Source organism: Pinus tabuliformis, chromosome 9, assembly GCF_031772625.1.
Source record: "Pinus tabuliformis cultivar Carrire ecotype Pingquan chromosome 9, CPIR1, whole genome shotgun sequence".
Lineage (NCBI taxonomy): Eukaryota > Viridiplantae > Streptophyta > Pinopsida > Pinales > Pinaceae > Pinus > Pinus tabuliformis.
Window position 1 is genome coordinate 1,495,709,710 of NC_142307.1, and position 15,493 is coordinate 1,495,725,202.

Below are 15,493 nucleotides of genomic sequence, written 5' to 3' on the forward strand. Positions count from 1 at the left end.
TCCAAAATGTGTCGTTTTCCTATAATTTTAAATTTTGCATTCATTTTTTTTTTTCCTTCTAATTTATTTTTCATTAAATTACATATTTTTCACTTTTTTCCCTTCTAATTTTTTTTATTTATATTTTTCACTAATGTAGTTTAGTATCAAATTCAAACTGGGTGACTGACGATTACTCAAATCTTTTTGGATGAAGCATGCAGAGGACTATACTAGATAGCCGACAATCTGACGGTTATAATTTGCGATCAAGTATATTAGGGTATCCAGACATGACTGGGAAACTTCGATGCCGATACCAGCCACATAAGCTTGGCCTCATTTGGAAAGTATATTAGGGTATCCAGACATGACTGGGAAACTTCGATGCCCATACCAGCCAGCTAAGCCTGGCCTCATTTTACTGGATATCATGTTTCCCACAAGCAATGCGATGTAATGCATAGCTAGCAAAAGAATCCTTCCCTGGTTTACACTTGAATATTAGAGCAAGAGATATTTAAAAGCTGATATTTTTGTTTTTCTAAAACGATTGAAGAAATTCTGGCTATGTAAGTTACAACTTCTGAGATAAAAACTCACATAGTCAAAGTGTTCACAATCTGAAGTATAAGCTGGCAGTGAATTAAATAAACACTACAAAAAAGCTTTAGCTATCGAACCATAACCATATTTCTGCATCACTCCGGAGAATGGACTTGGGGACGGAGGACATCCAAAGTTTTCCCTTATTAACGTACTTTTATTCTCAAATTAAGGCCATCATTCGTGCTTATGTCCAGAGCGGCTCCCATAACTGCAAAGGATCCACGTCGTCTAAAACAGGCGCGTCCATATTGGCGTTTTCACACTCTTGAAGTGACGGGATGTAGAAATTGGGTTCTGAGACTCCATGATATCCAGAGATGACGGTTAATAGATTGGTATGTTGCTGAGTACAGCTGGCTGCCTCTTCTTGTGTGGAAGCCAATTGTGATTGCAGCTCTGACACTTTATTCTGGAGATCATTGATTACTCCTACACAGCCATGGACAGGATCTCGGACTCTTTCGCTTGCTTCGTACACCATGCTTCTTACTGCATCATCTCTCTTCTCGGCCGGAAGACCCTGTAACACCGCAATGCATCATCACACCATCAACCCATCACACATCGGAGAGCTTTATGAATACTAAAAGCAGATCAAATCATGCGTACAGGAGTTTAGTAACAACAATCCAAATAGAACTTGATGCCATGAAGATGAAAGTGGATGTACACAGGTGTCTGGTCCTTGAATTTCATTCTTGTTTACATAACAGGTTTCCGGAAAATTCTATTAGAGCACGGTCATTAGTTAGTCTATGCAAAATAATTGTTGAAAAATTTAATATGGAATATGAAAGTTGAAGAGATTTACCATAAGAGTTACGAAAATGTAAAATAACCCTGAATAAATTAAAATATGAAAGTGGAATGTGAGAAACAATATATAAATATTTTGTTTTGCAAATTTATATTTTAGTTATAAAATTGTAATATATTATGATCCCCTAGTAGAATCGTAATGTAATGTAAATTTTGTAACAGGGTTGGTAGAGTAAGTAGATGAAATAAGTTTAAAAATCATAAAAAAATAAAAATAAAAAATTAAATGGATATTTAAAAGATTATGGCTTATTATGTAATTTTATCTATTTCTTCTATCGAATTTTTATGGAAATAAAAAATAAATTACAAGCAGAAATGATAAAAGTGAATGACATCAAATTAGGAAGACATGGAAATGTAAAATAACAATGACATCAAATTAGGAAGACATGGAAATGTAAAATAACCGTATGTGAGAACAAATGAAAAAATGTAAATTTTATTTTTATTTAAAAAAATATATATTTATTATAGAGTAAAAAAATATTTTCAATATGAAAAATAAATATGGATAAGATAAAGATTTTTTTAATTGTAAAGATAGATAAAATATTTTGTAAATAGTATAGTTTTATATCAATATTATTTAGAGTTTGAGGTTTTGGAATATTATTTAGAGTTTGAGGTTTTGGATAGATAAATGTTTTGTTAAGGTATTTTTAAATGTTAATTTCTCGTTTTATTTGGGTGTTATTCTTAGACATGACCATAATGTAGCCTCACCATTGCCCAACTTACAAAAGTAAAATTATTAGCATTATTTATAAAAAAATAAAATAATCAATAATAAAATATTTATAGTACATATATTTTCTAAAGATATGTGTAAATCTTTCACTACTTACTCATAATTTTTATTTCTTTTTTACTTTTCCCATATAAAGAAAGTGTATAGTGCCTTCAATTTTCAATGTATACCCTGCAGAATATATTCAAATATAATGTCAATGTTCGGTCCCTATAATACTAGTGATTACCCCATTACTATTGTAGTTGTACCCCTTATTAATATTGTTGTGCCCCTATTGCCCCCATATTTTTATTACTGTGCCCCATAGAATCCCTCTATTGTTATTTTTGTGGCTTTATATTATTATTGTTAGGTCGGCTGGGTTATATTGTGACTCCTTAGACTCCTATATATAGAAAGGACGTTTTGTCATTTGTATCATTGAAAAATTGTTCATTTATATAATGTAAAGGAGGTTGCCCCCTCGAAGAGGCTGAATTCTAAGGCGTTGATCTATCTTTTCTATCTTTTTCTTGAGCTGGTTTCATAACATTTGGTATTAGAGCTTTGGATTCTAGGGTTCCGCTGCTCCAAAACAGGTCATCGTGGCATTTTTGCTATAAATTTTTTTCTGCGACGTTTCAGAAGCTAAAAAAAAACCCATTTGAGAAGACATCGCGCTGAATCTCGGGTCCGAATTTCAGAACCTTTTGCACTATATTTGTGGAGATATGATCTGAGGAAGTTGGTCTTTTTGCACACTCCTGAATTACATTCCAAATAGGTGACCTGGGGAAAATCGTCATAACTTTCTTTCTGAGAATCGGATTGAAATTTCATAAGAAGGTACAGAAAGAGGACGGACTGTAGTTTCTTGTATATATTTTTTCAGAGCCAAAGGTTGAAACAATGACTCATGGCACATTGTACAAGTTTGCTCTACTGAACCAGTCTATAAGCAGGTCACTATGGGAGATTTTGCATAACTCTTCCTTGGAGAATCCAATTTGGATCAGACTGGTGGCATTGAAAAGAGGACGCAGAAGGCTACTATAGGTCATAATTTCATAACTAGATGATCCGAAATTACATAGATACATCAGATTCAATATCAGGCTTCTACAAAGTGAAAAAGGGTGTGTAGTTTTTTTTAAATTTTTGCGTAAGCTTGGTTTGAAGGAATTCAAAGGGCATAGTAAAGCATTATTATCGGTAACTGATGCCCCAAGGAAAGAAAATGCAAACACCTAGTAAGGAACCTGAAAGCTCTAGCATGACTCATGAAGAAGAGGAAGAAATTCTACATGATGTATCAAAATTACAAGAACAAGTGCAACAAATGTCACGCTCAAAAAAGCTAACAGAAGCTAAGATAAATGGCGTGGAATCTAAGATAAATGGTGTGGAATCTAAGATAAAGGGCATGGAAGCTAAGATGGATGATTCGAAGACAGATTTGAAGACAGACATGACAGATTTGAAGACAGATTTGACAAATTTTCTGCAAGAAATACTTACTAATGGTGAAAAGGTTGTAAAGAAAACTCATGATGTGAACAAAAGAAATGTTAATCATGATTCCATAGACTCTAATGTTGGATCGAAGACCCACCATATTCCAAAAATCGATATGAGGAAGTTTGATGGAAAGGATCCCGCAACATGGATATTACAGATGGAGCAATTTTTTGATCTCAATAATGTGCAAAACACACAAAAGGTACGTATTGAAACTTTATATTTGGAACCAAATCAATTTGTATGGTATCAATGGCTTTGCTCTCGTAAACAAATTATCACTTGGGCAATTTTTACGGAAGAATTGAGAGCACATTATGAAGATACAAAAAGCAACACTTTTTTTAGCCAATTGATAAGTCTCAAACAAAAGGGTTCAATAATGGAGCACATTGAGGAGTTCCAAAAATTGAACATAAGGGTAAAATATTCCAGAGCAGCATAGGATTGATGTGTTCATAGGGACTTTAAAGAAAAATATCCAACATGATGTTCGCCTTTGGGAACCTGATTCATTAGAGAAGGCATTCAGGTTAGCAAGGAAAATGGAAAGAAAAATTATGGCAACCAAGAAGCATACCAGTCACAACTATAAATATGGAAGTGTGATTACCCCTAGCCTTCCACAACCTATAAGGTTGACACCACAACAATTGGAAGAAAAAAGAGCAAACGGGCTTTGTTACAGTTGTGATAGCAAATACACTAAAGGTCATAAGTGTGCTGAGAAGAAATTATTCTACATAGATTGTGAAGAGGAAGAAGAAAAGGAACAAGAAAGGTCAAAGGAAGAGGATATACTCCAAGAACAAAGCCTAGATAAAGAAGAAATGAATCTGACCATATATTGTAATGCATTGGCTGGAATTACCACTCCTCAAACCATCAAGATAGAAGGACAAATCATGAAGAAAAAGGTAATAGTGTTGATTGATTCAGGAAGTACCCACTATTTTATTCATTGTAAGGCAACAAAAGAATTGAATTGCTTCCTATATCTAGCACCAGAGTGTCAAGTGATGATTGCAAATGGAGGAACGATAAATTGCTCTGGAAAGTGCCATAATATCAAGCTATGCATGGGAGAATATGTATTGACTAGCCCAATGCTTTTCATTCCAATGGGGGATGCTGATGTTGTACTAGGAGTCTAATGGCTACAATCCTTGGGTACAATAGCTTTTAATTTTCAAGAACTCTTCATGAAATTTTCTGCGGAAGGAAAGGAAGTTGAATTAAGGGGTATTACAGGGAAACCGAGAAAGATAATCAGCTCTAACGGTATGAAAAAGCTTCTAAAAAAGGAACAAAGAGGTGTAATTGCACAATTATGTTCGCTAGATGTTTCCACATCGGAATCATCTATTTCTCCAGATCTCCAAAACGTCTTGGACAATCATTCCAAGGTATTTGAGACTCCCAAAGGTCTCCCACCTATTCGTGATCATGATCATGCTATTCATCTAATTCCAGGAAGTGTTCCTCTAAACATCAGGCCGTACAGATATCCTTATGCCCAAAAGAGTGAAATTGAACGTATGGCTGCAGAAATGCTAGAGGCTGGTATAATTCAACTTAGTCAAAGTTCTTTCTCTTCTCCGGTAGTATTGGTGCACAAGAAGGATGGATCATGGCACATGTGTCCGGATTATAGGGAGCTCAACAAGCTCACTATTAAAGATAAGTTTCCCATTCCTGTCATTGATGAGTTATTGGATGATCAATTTACTTCACCAAGTTGGACCTTCGTTCAGGATATCATCAAATCAGAATGAAGACCGAAGACATTCGAAAAACAGCATTTAGAACTCATGAGGGTCATTATGAATTTTTGGTCATGCCTTTTGGCCTTACCATATATAGATATTTGGAGAGAGGATGAGTCAGCTTGAGATCTGACTAGTGTCCTCTCCCTCTGTCAGTTCTTGAGTCCACTTGGAGGTTCTTGCTTCCACTAGGAGATTTGGAACCTCTTACTCATCACCAGTCGAATTCCTTGATGCAAGTGTCATTTTGGAAGCTTCCTGAGCATTGACACCTTGAGAAATGAGCCTGCCACTTGTCCAGTTACGCTCAGCGCAGGTAGCCTTTGTTGCAGTTGACATTCAACGTAGGTAGACAGTGAAGCAGTTGACATTCAGCGCAGATGCTCAATGGAGCAGTTGACATGATCCAGAATTGCCTTGTTTTTGAGTGTTTTTAGGTGGAGAACTTCTGTGAATTGCTGTGGTTAGTTGGCCTTGTTCCTCTAGGGGTAGGAACAACATGTTTAGGGACTTTGGATCCCTTAGATTATGGACATTTCATGCTCGAGGCTGTAAGGCACAAAAATGTCTATAACACTGTGTCCTCTTTCCATTGCCACTAGTCTGACCCAAATTAGATTTTCCAAGGAAGAGTTATGCGAAATCTTCCACAGTGACTTGATTATAGGCTAGTTCAGTAAAGCAAACTTGTACGATGTGCCACGAGTCACTGTTTCAATCTTTGGCTTTGAGAAATATCTACAAGAAACTACAGTCCATTCCCTTTCTGTAACTTCTTACGAAATTTCAATCCGATGCTCAGAGATAAGGTTATGACGATTTTCCCCAGGCCACCTGTTTGGAATGTAATTCAGGAGCCTGCAAAAAGACCAACTTCCTTAGATCATATCTCCGAAGGTATAGCACAAAAAGCTCTAAAATTCGGACCCGAGGTTCAATGCGATGTCTTCTAAAATGGGATTTATTTTAGCTTCTGAAACATCGCAAAAAAAAGTTATAGTGAAAATGCCACGATGACCTATTTGGAGCAGTGAAACCCTAGAATCCAAGGCTTTGATACCAAATGTTATGAAACCAGCTCAAGAAAAGATAGAAAATATAGATCAACGCCTTAGAATTCAGCCTCTTCGAGGGGGAAACCTCCTTTACATTACATAAATGAAAAATTCTTGGATGATTCAAATGACAAAACCTCCTTTCTATATATAGGAGTCTAAGGAGTCACAATATAACCAAGCAAACCTAACAATAATAATATAAAGCCACAAAAATAACAATAGAGGGATTCTATGGGGCACAGTAATAACAATATGGGGATAATAGGGGCTCAACAATATTAGTAAGGGATGCAACTACAATAGTAATGGTGTAATCACTAGTATTATAGGGACCCAACATTGTTTCAAACCATAAACACTTTCTTCAATCTGCATACCTTATGCTCCTATCCTGAAACGTAAAAACCAGGAGGCTTCTCTACATAAACTTCTTTTTGCAATATACCATTTAGGAAGGCATATTTTACATCAAGATGATAGACTTTCCATTTGTGTTGAGTTTCTATGGACAAAATGGTTATGACAGTGTTTAACCTTGCTAGTGGAGCAAAGGTTTCACCATAGTCGACACCAAACTATTGTGAGAATCCTTTGGAAACTAGCCTTTCCTTATGTTTCTCAATCTCTCCTTTTTCATTTAGCTTGGTCTTATATACCAATTTTATACTAATTATGATTTTGTCTCTTGGGAGATCAACTAATTCCCAAGTTTGATTCTTCTCTATGGAAGAAATTTCTTGGTTCATTCCATCTATCCAATTCTTTTATTTAACCACTTCTTCAAAATGAGTTGATTGAGATGAAAGAAATGCAAACATATTCTGCTAGTCAAACTCATGCTCATGCTCATATATTTCTCTGATGCTTCTTGTTTTCTGATTGTCTTCTGAAGATGTTGAATCACTGGTGGATTCACTGCTTGAAGATGTACCATTTTCAAAATGGTATGGTTCTCCTTGAACCTGCAATCTTGGTGGTTGTGGTGGATAAAAAGATTGATTTGAAGATTCATCAACATTCTTAGACCAAGAATTATTTTCAAAATAATTTACTTCTCTGCTTAAAACAAACTTCTTTGTATCTTGATTATAAAGTCTGTAGGCCTTTGACTACTCACTATAGTCTACGAAAATACATCTTTCACTCCTATCATCAAGCTTCTTTCCTAGATGCTTGGGAACATGTGAAAATTCTACTCATCCAAATTTATAAAGTGAGATACATTTACCTTTTTACCATCCCATTCTTCTTGAGGTACTGTATCTTGGAAATTGGTTGTTGGTTATCTATTCAGTACATACACTGTTGTCAAAACTTCTTCAGCCCAATAACTATTTGACAACTCCTTCTCATGAAGCATACATTTAGCCATGTTGATAATTGACTGATTTTTCCTTTTTGCTATTCCATTTTTTATGGAGTATATCGTGCTATGTTCTACATTATGATTCCTTATTGTCGAGAAAAAACTTTGAACTCATTAGAGGTCTACTCTCCTTGTCTATCATATCTGAGTGCTTTCAAAGGATTTCCACTCTACTTTTATTCTCCTGCTTTGAATTCATTGAACCTTGAGAATGTAGATGATTTATTTTTGAGAAAATACACCCATGTTTTCCTGCTATAATCATCAATGGATGTCAGAAAAGATAGACCACCACCAATGGACTGGGTCTGCATTGGACAACATAAATATGCATGAACAAGCTCTAAACACTCTTTTTCTCTAGAGGAAGATGTGGTAAAACTATCTCTTTCATACTTGGACAAAACACAAATTTCATAATTAGAGTCTTTTCCATTCATAGTAGGGAGACAAATGACAATTGGCTATTTTTAAAGCTGACTTAGAGTCTTGAATGGGACATGGCCATATCTAGAATGCCATAACTGAGACTCATTTATTCTTGACACATTGTGGACTAAAGACTGTGAGAGATTTCGACGTCTAAGAGTCAAAGGAAACATCCTATTCTTGGCTTTTTCAACCATTTCTATCAGTCTTCTATTCAGAAAATTTTCATAGATATAACATGTTTTCCCTTGGAATATTACATCATAACAATGTTCAATTAGTTGTCCTAGACTAATGAGATTATGCTTCATATGTGGAACATAATAAACATCAGGTATGTATTTTTGCTGATTTTGTTTAGTAAGAATAGGGATAGTACCTTTTCCTTCAGTGTTAATGCAAGAATGATCTCCAAGAGTAATTTTTGATGTTATGGAAGCATCAAGGTAAGAAAGCATATTTGTGTTACTTGTCATATGATTGCTACAACCACTGTCCAACAACCAAAGATCCTTGTTGTGAGTGTCTTCAGAAATATGGCATGAAAGAAACATTGTTTTAGTTGATTCTTCTTCATTGTTGGAGAAATGGACATTGATTCTTTGTTGATCTAACTATTTCTTTTTTCATTCACGTTCATAATACCCAAATTTCTTGCAATAATAACATTCGACATTAGATTTGCTCCACGGTCTGCTTCTCTGAGTTTGGTTTTGTGGAGGTCTCCACCGCTCCACTGCATGATGATGTTTTGATCTCCCTCTGCTTCAGTCTCTGCCTCACTTATTTCTGCCTCTATATACTCTACCTTTGCCTTTGCCAAAAGAAAGTTGTGTTTTGAAAACTTGTTCCATGGAATCTTCTACCAAGTAGAGTCTTGTTTCATGTGCTAGAAGTGATCATGTCAATTGTTCTATTGAGAAAGTTGTAAAATATTTGGATTCCAAAATGGTTGTTACAATCATGTTATATTTCCTGGGGAGACTTCGAAAGACTTTTGGAACAATTTTCTGATCTGAAATCGTTTCACCAAGGGTTTGATCTGATTGACTATTCTCACAACTCTAGTCATGCACTGATCCACATTTTTTGTGTCAATCATCTTTAGAGTTTCGAACTGTCATCTCAATGTCTATAATTTAACTGTCTTCACTATATAATTATATTGATACACAACTTTCAAGATTTCCCAAGCTTCATGTGTTCTGGATGAGCCAGTTATCTTGTCGAACATAGAGTCATCGACTCAATTTTGTATCCAACATTTGGCTTTGTGTTCTTTCTTTCTGAGTTCAGTAGCTGCATTCCTTTGATTATTGGACATGGCCGCCCATGCTTCTTGGGTCAGCTCTAAATAGACAATCATCCCAACACTATTGGGCTTGCAAGAATGTCTTCATTCTAAAAGACCAAAACTCGTAATTTTTACCAAGAAAAATGGGGATCTATGGTAACCATGGAAAAAGCCATTGGCTTTTTCCAAATAGAATTTTACCTGCCTTTTACAATCTTTAAACAAAAAAAATCTCCTTGGAGCAAAAAATTTCTTTTATTTTTTTAATAAACCCTTTTTAGACGAAACAGAAAAATTCAAAAAACAACTATACCTTTCAATTTAGGCAAAAACCTCTTTAAAATATATATATTTTTAAAATACATTCACGAAAATCCGTTTCCTTAAGAAATCATGAATTAAAACCTTTCATGAATAAAACCCCTGGATGAATTAAGTCTTTTTATGACTTTGTATTTCTGTGAATTTGAGATTCGAATAGCAACAAATATTTTTTATATTCGAAAAGCCACAAATAATCCCGTCGCTTCGTGAACTAAAAAAATATGTGAACGTTTGAACGAATTCTTGGGCGGACTTTGTTAATTCGCGTGCGCAGCTCCGACGGCGTTTGATGCGCAATATGCGCAGTCTTTCAACGCACTCGTTTGTGCAGTTTTTTCTTGTCTGACCTGCAGATACGACGCATTGAGTCTCTTTTACAGGAGCGTAATTGTTTTTTTTTTCCGGGCTTTTCACGTGAGCTTAAAAAATTGAAATGCTGTTCTCTCAAGTTTAATGTGACATGGTACTCTGATACCGTCGTAAATATTGGAAAGTTGCAAAACGAAAAAATGAGCAAAAATTGCTTTTCTCAATATTAGAAAAAAGTAAATAAAATTACATTAAAACCGTCTAACAATAAATGATTTTATTTTCAACAACAGCATTATATTGTATATTGGACCCAATATGAACCCAATATATCAAAGATGATATAATTTAATTATAAGAATAGATTCCCAACGTGAGGAATGAAAGGCCTATGACATGTTATGGGAAGAGCCGGGATCAATAGTCTTCGTTAGGGAAAAGAAAGGCCTAATGAGCTGTTCTGGACAGAGAGAGAAGATATAGGAAGGTTTGGCTTAGAGGTAATTCTTGATAATATAGTTTTCCAAAATGTGTCGTTTTCCTATAATTTTAAATTTTGCATTCATTTTTTTTTTTCCTTCTAATTTATTTTTCATTAAATTACATATTTTTCACTTTTTTCCCTTCTAATTTTTTTTATTTATATTTTTCACTAATGTAGTTTAGTATCAAATTCAAACTGGGTGACTGACGATTACTCAAATCTTTTTGGATGAAGCATGCAGAGGACTATACTAGATAGCCGACAATCTGACGGTTATAATTTGCGATCAAGTATATTAGGGTATCCAGACATGACTGGGAAACTTCGATGCCGATACCAGCCACATAAGCTTGGCCTCATTTGGAAAGTATATTAGGGTATCCAGACATGACTGGGAAACTTCGATGCCCATACCAGCCAGCTAAGCCTGGCCTCATTTTACTGGATATCATGTTTCCCACAAGCAATGCGATGTAATGCATAGCTAGCAAAAGAATCCTTCCCTGGTTTACACTTGAATATTAGAGCAAGAGATATTTAAAAGCTGATATTTTTGTTTTTCTAAAACGATTGAAGAAATTCTGGCTATGTAAGTTACAACTTCTGAGATAAAAACTCACATAGTCAAAGTGTTCACAATCTGAAGTATAAGCTGGCAGTGAATTAAATAAACACTACAAAAAAGCTTTAGCTATCGAACCATAACCATATTTCTGCATCACTCCGGAGAATGGACTTGGGGACGGAGGACATCCAAAGTTTTCCCTTATTAACGTACTTTTATTCTCAAATTAAGGCCATCATTCGTGGTTATGTCCAGAACGGCTCCCATAACTGGAAAGGATCCACGTCGTCTAAAACAGGCGCGTCCATATTGGCGTTTTCACACTCTTGAAGTGACGGGATGTAGAAATTGGGTTCTGAGACTCCATGATATCCAGAGATGACGGTTAATAGATTGGTATGTTGCTGAGTACAGCTGGCTGCCTCTTCTTGTGTGGAAGCCAATTGTGATTGCAGCTCTGACACTTTATTCTGGAGATCATTGATTACTCCTACACAGCCATGGACAGGATCTCGGACTCTTTCGCTTGCTTCGTACACCATGCTTCTGACTGCATGATCTCTCTTCTCGGCCGGAAGACCCTGTAACATCACAACGCATCATCACCACATCAACCCATCACACATCGGAGAGCTTTATGAATAGTAAAAACAGATCAAGTCATGCGTACAGGAGTTTAGTAACAACAATCCAAATAGAACTTGATGCCATGAAGATCAAAGTGAATGTACACAGGTGTATGGTCCTTGAATTTCATCCTTGTTCTCATAACAGGTTTCCGGAAAATTCTATTAGAGCACGGTCATTAGTTAGTCTATGCAAAGTAATTGTTGAAAAATTTAATATGGAATATGAAAGTTGAACCGATTTACGATAAGAGCTACGAAAATGTAAAATAACCCTGAATAAATGTGAATATGAAAGTGGAATGTGAGAAACAATATATAAATATTTTGTTTTGCAAATTTATATTTTAGTTATAAAATTGTAATATATTATGATCCCCTAGTAGAATCGTAATGTAATGTAAATTTTGTAACAGGGTTGGTAGAGTAAGTAGATGAAATAAGTTTAAAAATCATAAAAAAATAAAAATAAAAAATTAAATGGATATTTAAAAGATTATGGCTTATTATGTAATTTTATCTATTTCTTCTATCGAATTTTTATGGAAATAAAAAATAAATTACAAGCAGAAATGATAAAAGTGAATGACATCAAATTAGGAAGACATGGAAATGTAAAATAACAATGACATCAAATTAGGAAGACATGGAAATGTAAAATAACCGTATGTGAGAACAAATGAAAAAATGTAAATTTTATTTTTATTTAAAAAAATATATATTTATTATAGAGTAAAAAAATATTTTCAATATGAAAAATAAATATGGATAAGATAAAGATTTTTTTAATTGTAAAGATAGATAAAATATTTTGTAAATAGTATAGTTTTATATCAATATTATTTAGAGTTTGAGGTTTTGGAATATTATTTAGAGTTTGAGGTTTTGGATAGATAAATGTTTTGTTAAGGTATTTTTAAATGTTAATTTCTCGTTTTATTTGGGTGTTATTCTTAGACATGACCATAATGTAGCCTCACCATTGCCCAACTTACAAAAGTAAAATTATTAGCATTATTTATAAAAAAATAAAATAATCAATAATAAAATATTTATAGTACATATATTTTCTAAAGATATGTGTAAATCTTTCACTACTTACTCATAATTTTTATTTCTTTTTTACTTTTCCCATATAAAGAAAGTGTATAGTGCCTTCAATTTTCAATGTATACCCTGCAGAATATATTCAAATATAATGTCAATGTTCGGTCCCTATAATACTAGTGATTACCCCATTACTATTGTAGTTGTACCCCTTATTAATATTGTTGTGCCCCTATTGCCCCCATATTTTTATTACTGTGCCCCATAGAATCCCTCTATTGTTATTTTTGTGGCTTTATATTATTATTGTTAGGTCGGCTGGGTTATATTGTGACTCCTTAGACTCCTATATATAGAAAGGACGTTTTGTCATTTGTATCATTGAAAAATTGTTCATTTATATAATGTAAAGGAGGTTGCCCCCTCGAAGAGGCTGAATTCTAAGGCGTTGATCTATCTTTTCTATCTTTTTCTTGAGCTGGTTTCATAACATTTGGTATTAGAGCTTTGGATTCTAGGGTTCCGCTGCTCCAAAACAGGTCATCGTGGCATTTTTGCTATAAATTTTTTTCTGCGACGTTTCAGAAGCTAAAAAAAAACCCATTTGAGAAGACATCGCGCTGAATCTCGGGTCCGAATTTCAGAACCTTTTGCACTATATTTGTGGAGATATGATCTGAGGAAGTTGGTCTTTTTGCACACTCCTGAATTACATTCCAAATAGGTGACCTGGGGAAAATCGTCATAACTTTCTTTCTGAGAATCGGATTGAAATTTCATAAGAAGGTACAGAAAGAGGACGGACTGTAGTTTCTTGTATATATTTTTTCAGAGCCAAAGGTTGAAACAATGACTCATGGCACATTGTACAAGTTTGCTCTACTGAACCAGTCTATAAGCAGGTCACTATGGGAGATTTTGCATAACTCTTCCTTGGAGAATCCAATTTGGATCAGACTGGTGGCATTGAAAAGAGGACGCAGAAGGCTACTATAGGTCATAATTTCATAACTAGATGATCCGAAATTACATAGATACATCAGATTCAATATCAGGCTTCTACAAAGTGAAAAAGGGTGTGTAGTTTTTTTTAAATTTTTGCGTAAGCTTGGTTTGAAGGAATTCAAAGGGCATAGTAAAGCATTATTATCGGTAACTGATGCCCCAAGGAAAGAAAATGCAAACACCTAGTAAGGAACCTGAAAGCTCTAGCATGACTCATGAAGAAGAGGAAGAAATTCTACATGATGTATCAAAATTACAAGAACAAGTGCAACAAATGTCACGCTCAAAAAAGCTAACAGAAGCTAAGATAAATGGCGTGGAATCTAAGATAAATGGTGTGGAATCTAAGATAAAGGGCATGGAAGCTAAGATGGATGATTCGAAGACAGATTTGAAGACAGACATGACAGATTTGAAGACAGATTTGACAAATTTTCTGCAAGAAATACTTACTAATGGTGAAAAGGTTGTAAAGAAAACTCATGATGTGAACAAAAGAAATGTTAATCATGATTCCATAGACTCTAATGTTGGATCGAAGACCCACCATATTCCAAAAATCGATATGAGGAAGTTTGATGGAAAGGATCCCGCAACATGGATATTACAGATGGAGCAATTTTTTGATCTCAATAATGTGCAAAACACACAAAAGGTACGTATTGAAACTTTATATTTGGAACCAAATCAATTTGTATGGTATCAATGGCTTTGCTCTCGTAAACAAATTATCACTTGGGCAATTTTTACGGAAGAATTGAGAGCACATTATGAAGATACAAAAAGCAACACTTTTTTTAGCCAATTGATAAGTCTCAAACAAAAGGGTTCAATAATGGAGCACATTGAGGAGTTCCAAAAATTGAACATAAGGGTAAAATATTCCAGAGCAGCATAGGATTGATGTGTTCATAGGGACTTTAAAGAAAAATATCCAACATGATGTTCGCCTTTGGGAACCTGATTCATTAGAGAAGGCATTCAGGTTAGCAAGGAAAATGGAAAGAAAAATTATGGCAACCAAGAAGCATACCAGTCACAACTATAAATATGGAAGTGTGATTACCCCTAGCCTTCCACAACCTATAAGGTTGACACCACAACAATTGGAAGAAAAAAGAGCAAACGGGCTTTGTTACAGTTGTGATAGCAAATACACTAAAGGTCATAAGTGTGCTGAGAAGAAATTATTCTACATAGATTGTGAAGAGGAAGAAGAAAAGGAACAAGAAAGGTCAAAGGAAGAGGATATACTCCAAGAACAAAGCCTAGATAAAGAAGAAATGAATCTGACCATATATTGTAATGCATTGGCTGGAATTACCACTCCTCAAACCATCAAGATAGAAGGACAAATCATGAAGAAAAAGGTAATAGTGTTGATTGATTCAGGAAGTACCCACTATTTTATTCATTGTAAGGCAACAAAAGAATTGAATTGCTTCCTATATCTAGCACCAGAGTGTCAAGTGATGATTGCAAATGGAGGAACGATAAATTGCTCTGGAAAGTGCCATAATATCAAGCTATGCATGGGAGAATATGTATTGACTAGCCCAATG

At 34.8% G+C, this 15,493-nt stretch overlaps 2 protein-coding genes across 2 annotated transcripts; both read right to left on the reverse strand.

The window, feature by feature from the left end:
- Nucleotides 1–772: 772 nt before the first annotated feature.
- Nucleotides 773–1,069, reverse strand: LOC149154270 (LOB domain-containing protein 1-like). The gene has a single exon (XM_089444091.1). It carries the CDS (start codon nt 1,067–1,069, stop codon nt 773–775), a length of 297 nt encoding a protein of 98 aa, XP_089300217.1.
- A 10,429-nt stretch (nt 1,070–11,498) lies between these two features.
- Nucleotides 11,499–11,843, reverse strand: LOC149154271 (LOB domain-containing protein 1-like). The gene has a single exon (XM_089444092.1). It carries the CDS (start codon nt 11,841–11,843, stop codon nt 11,499–11,501), a length of 345 nt encoding a protein of 114 aa, XP_089300218.1.
- Nucleotides 11,844–15,493: the final 3,650 nt, after the last annotated feature.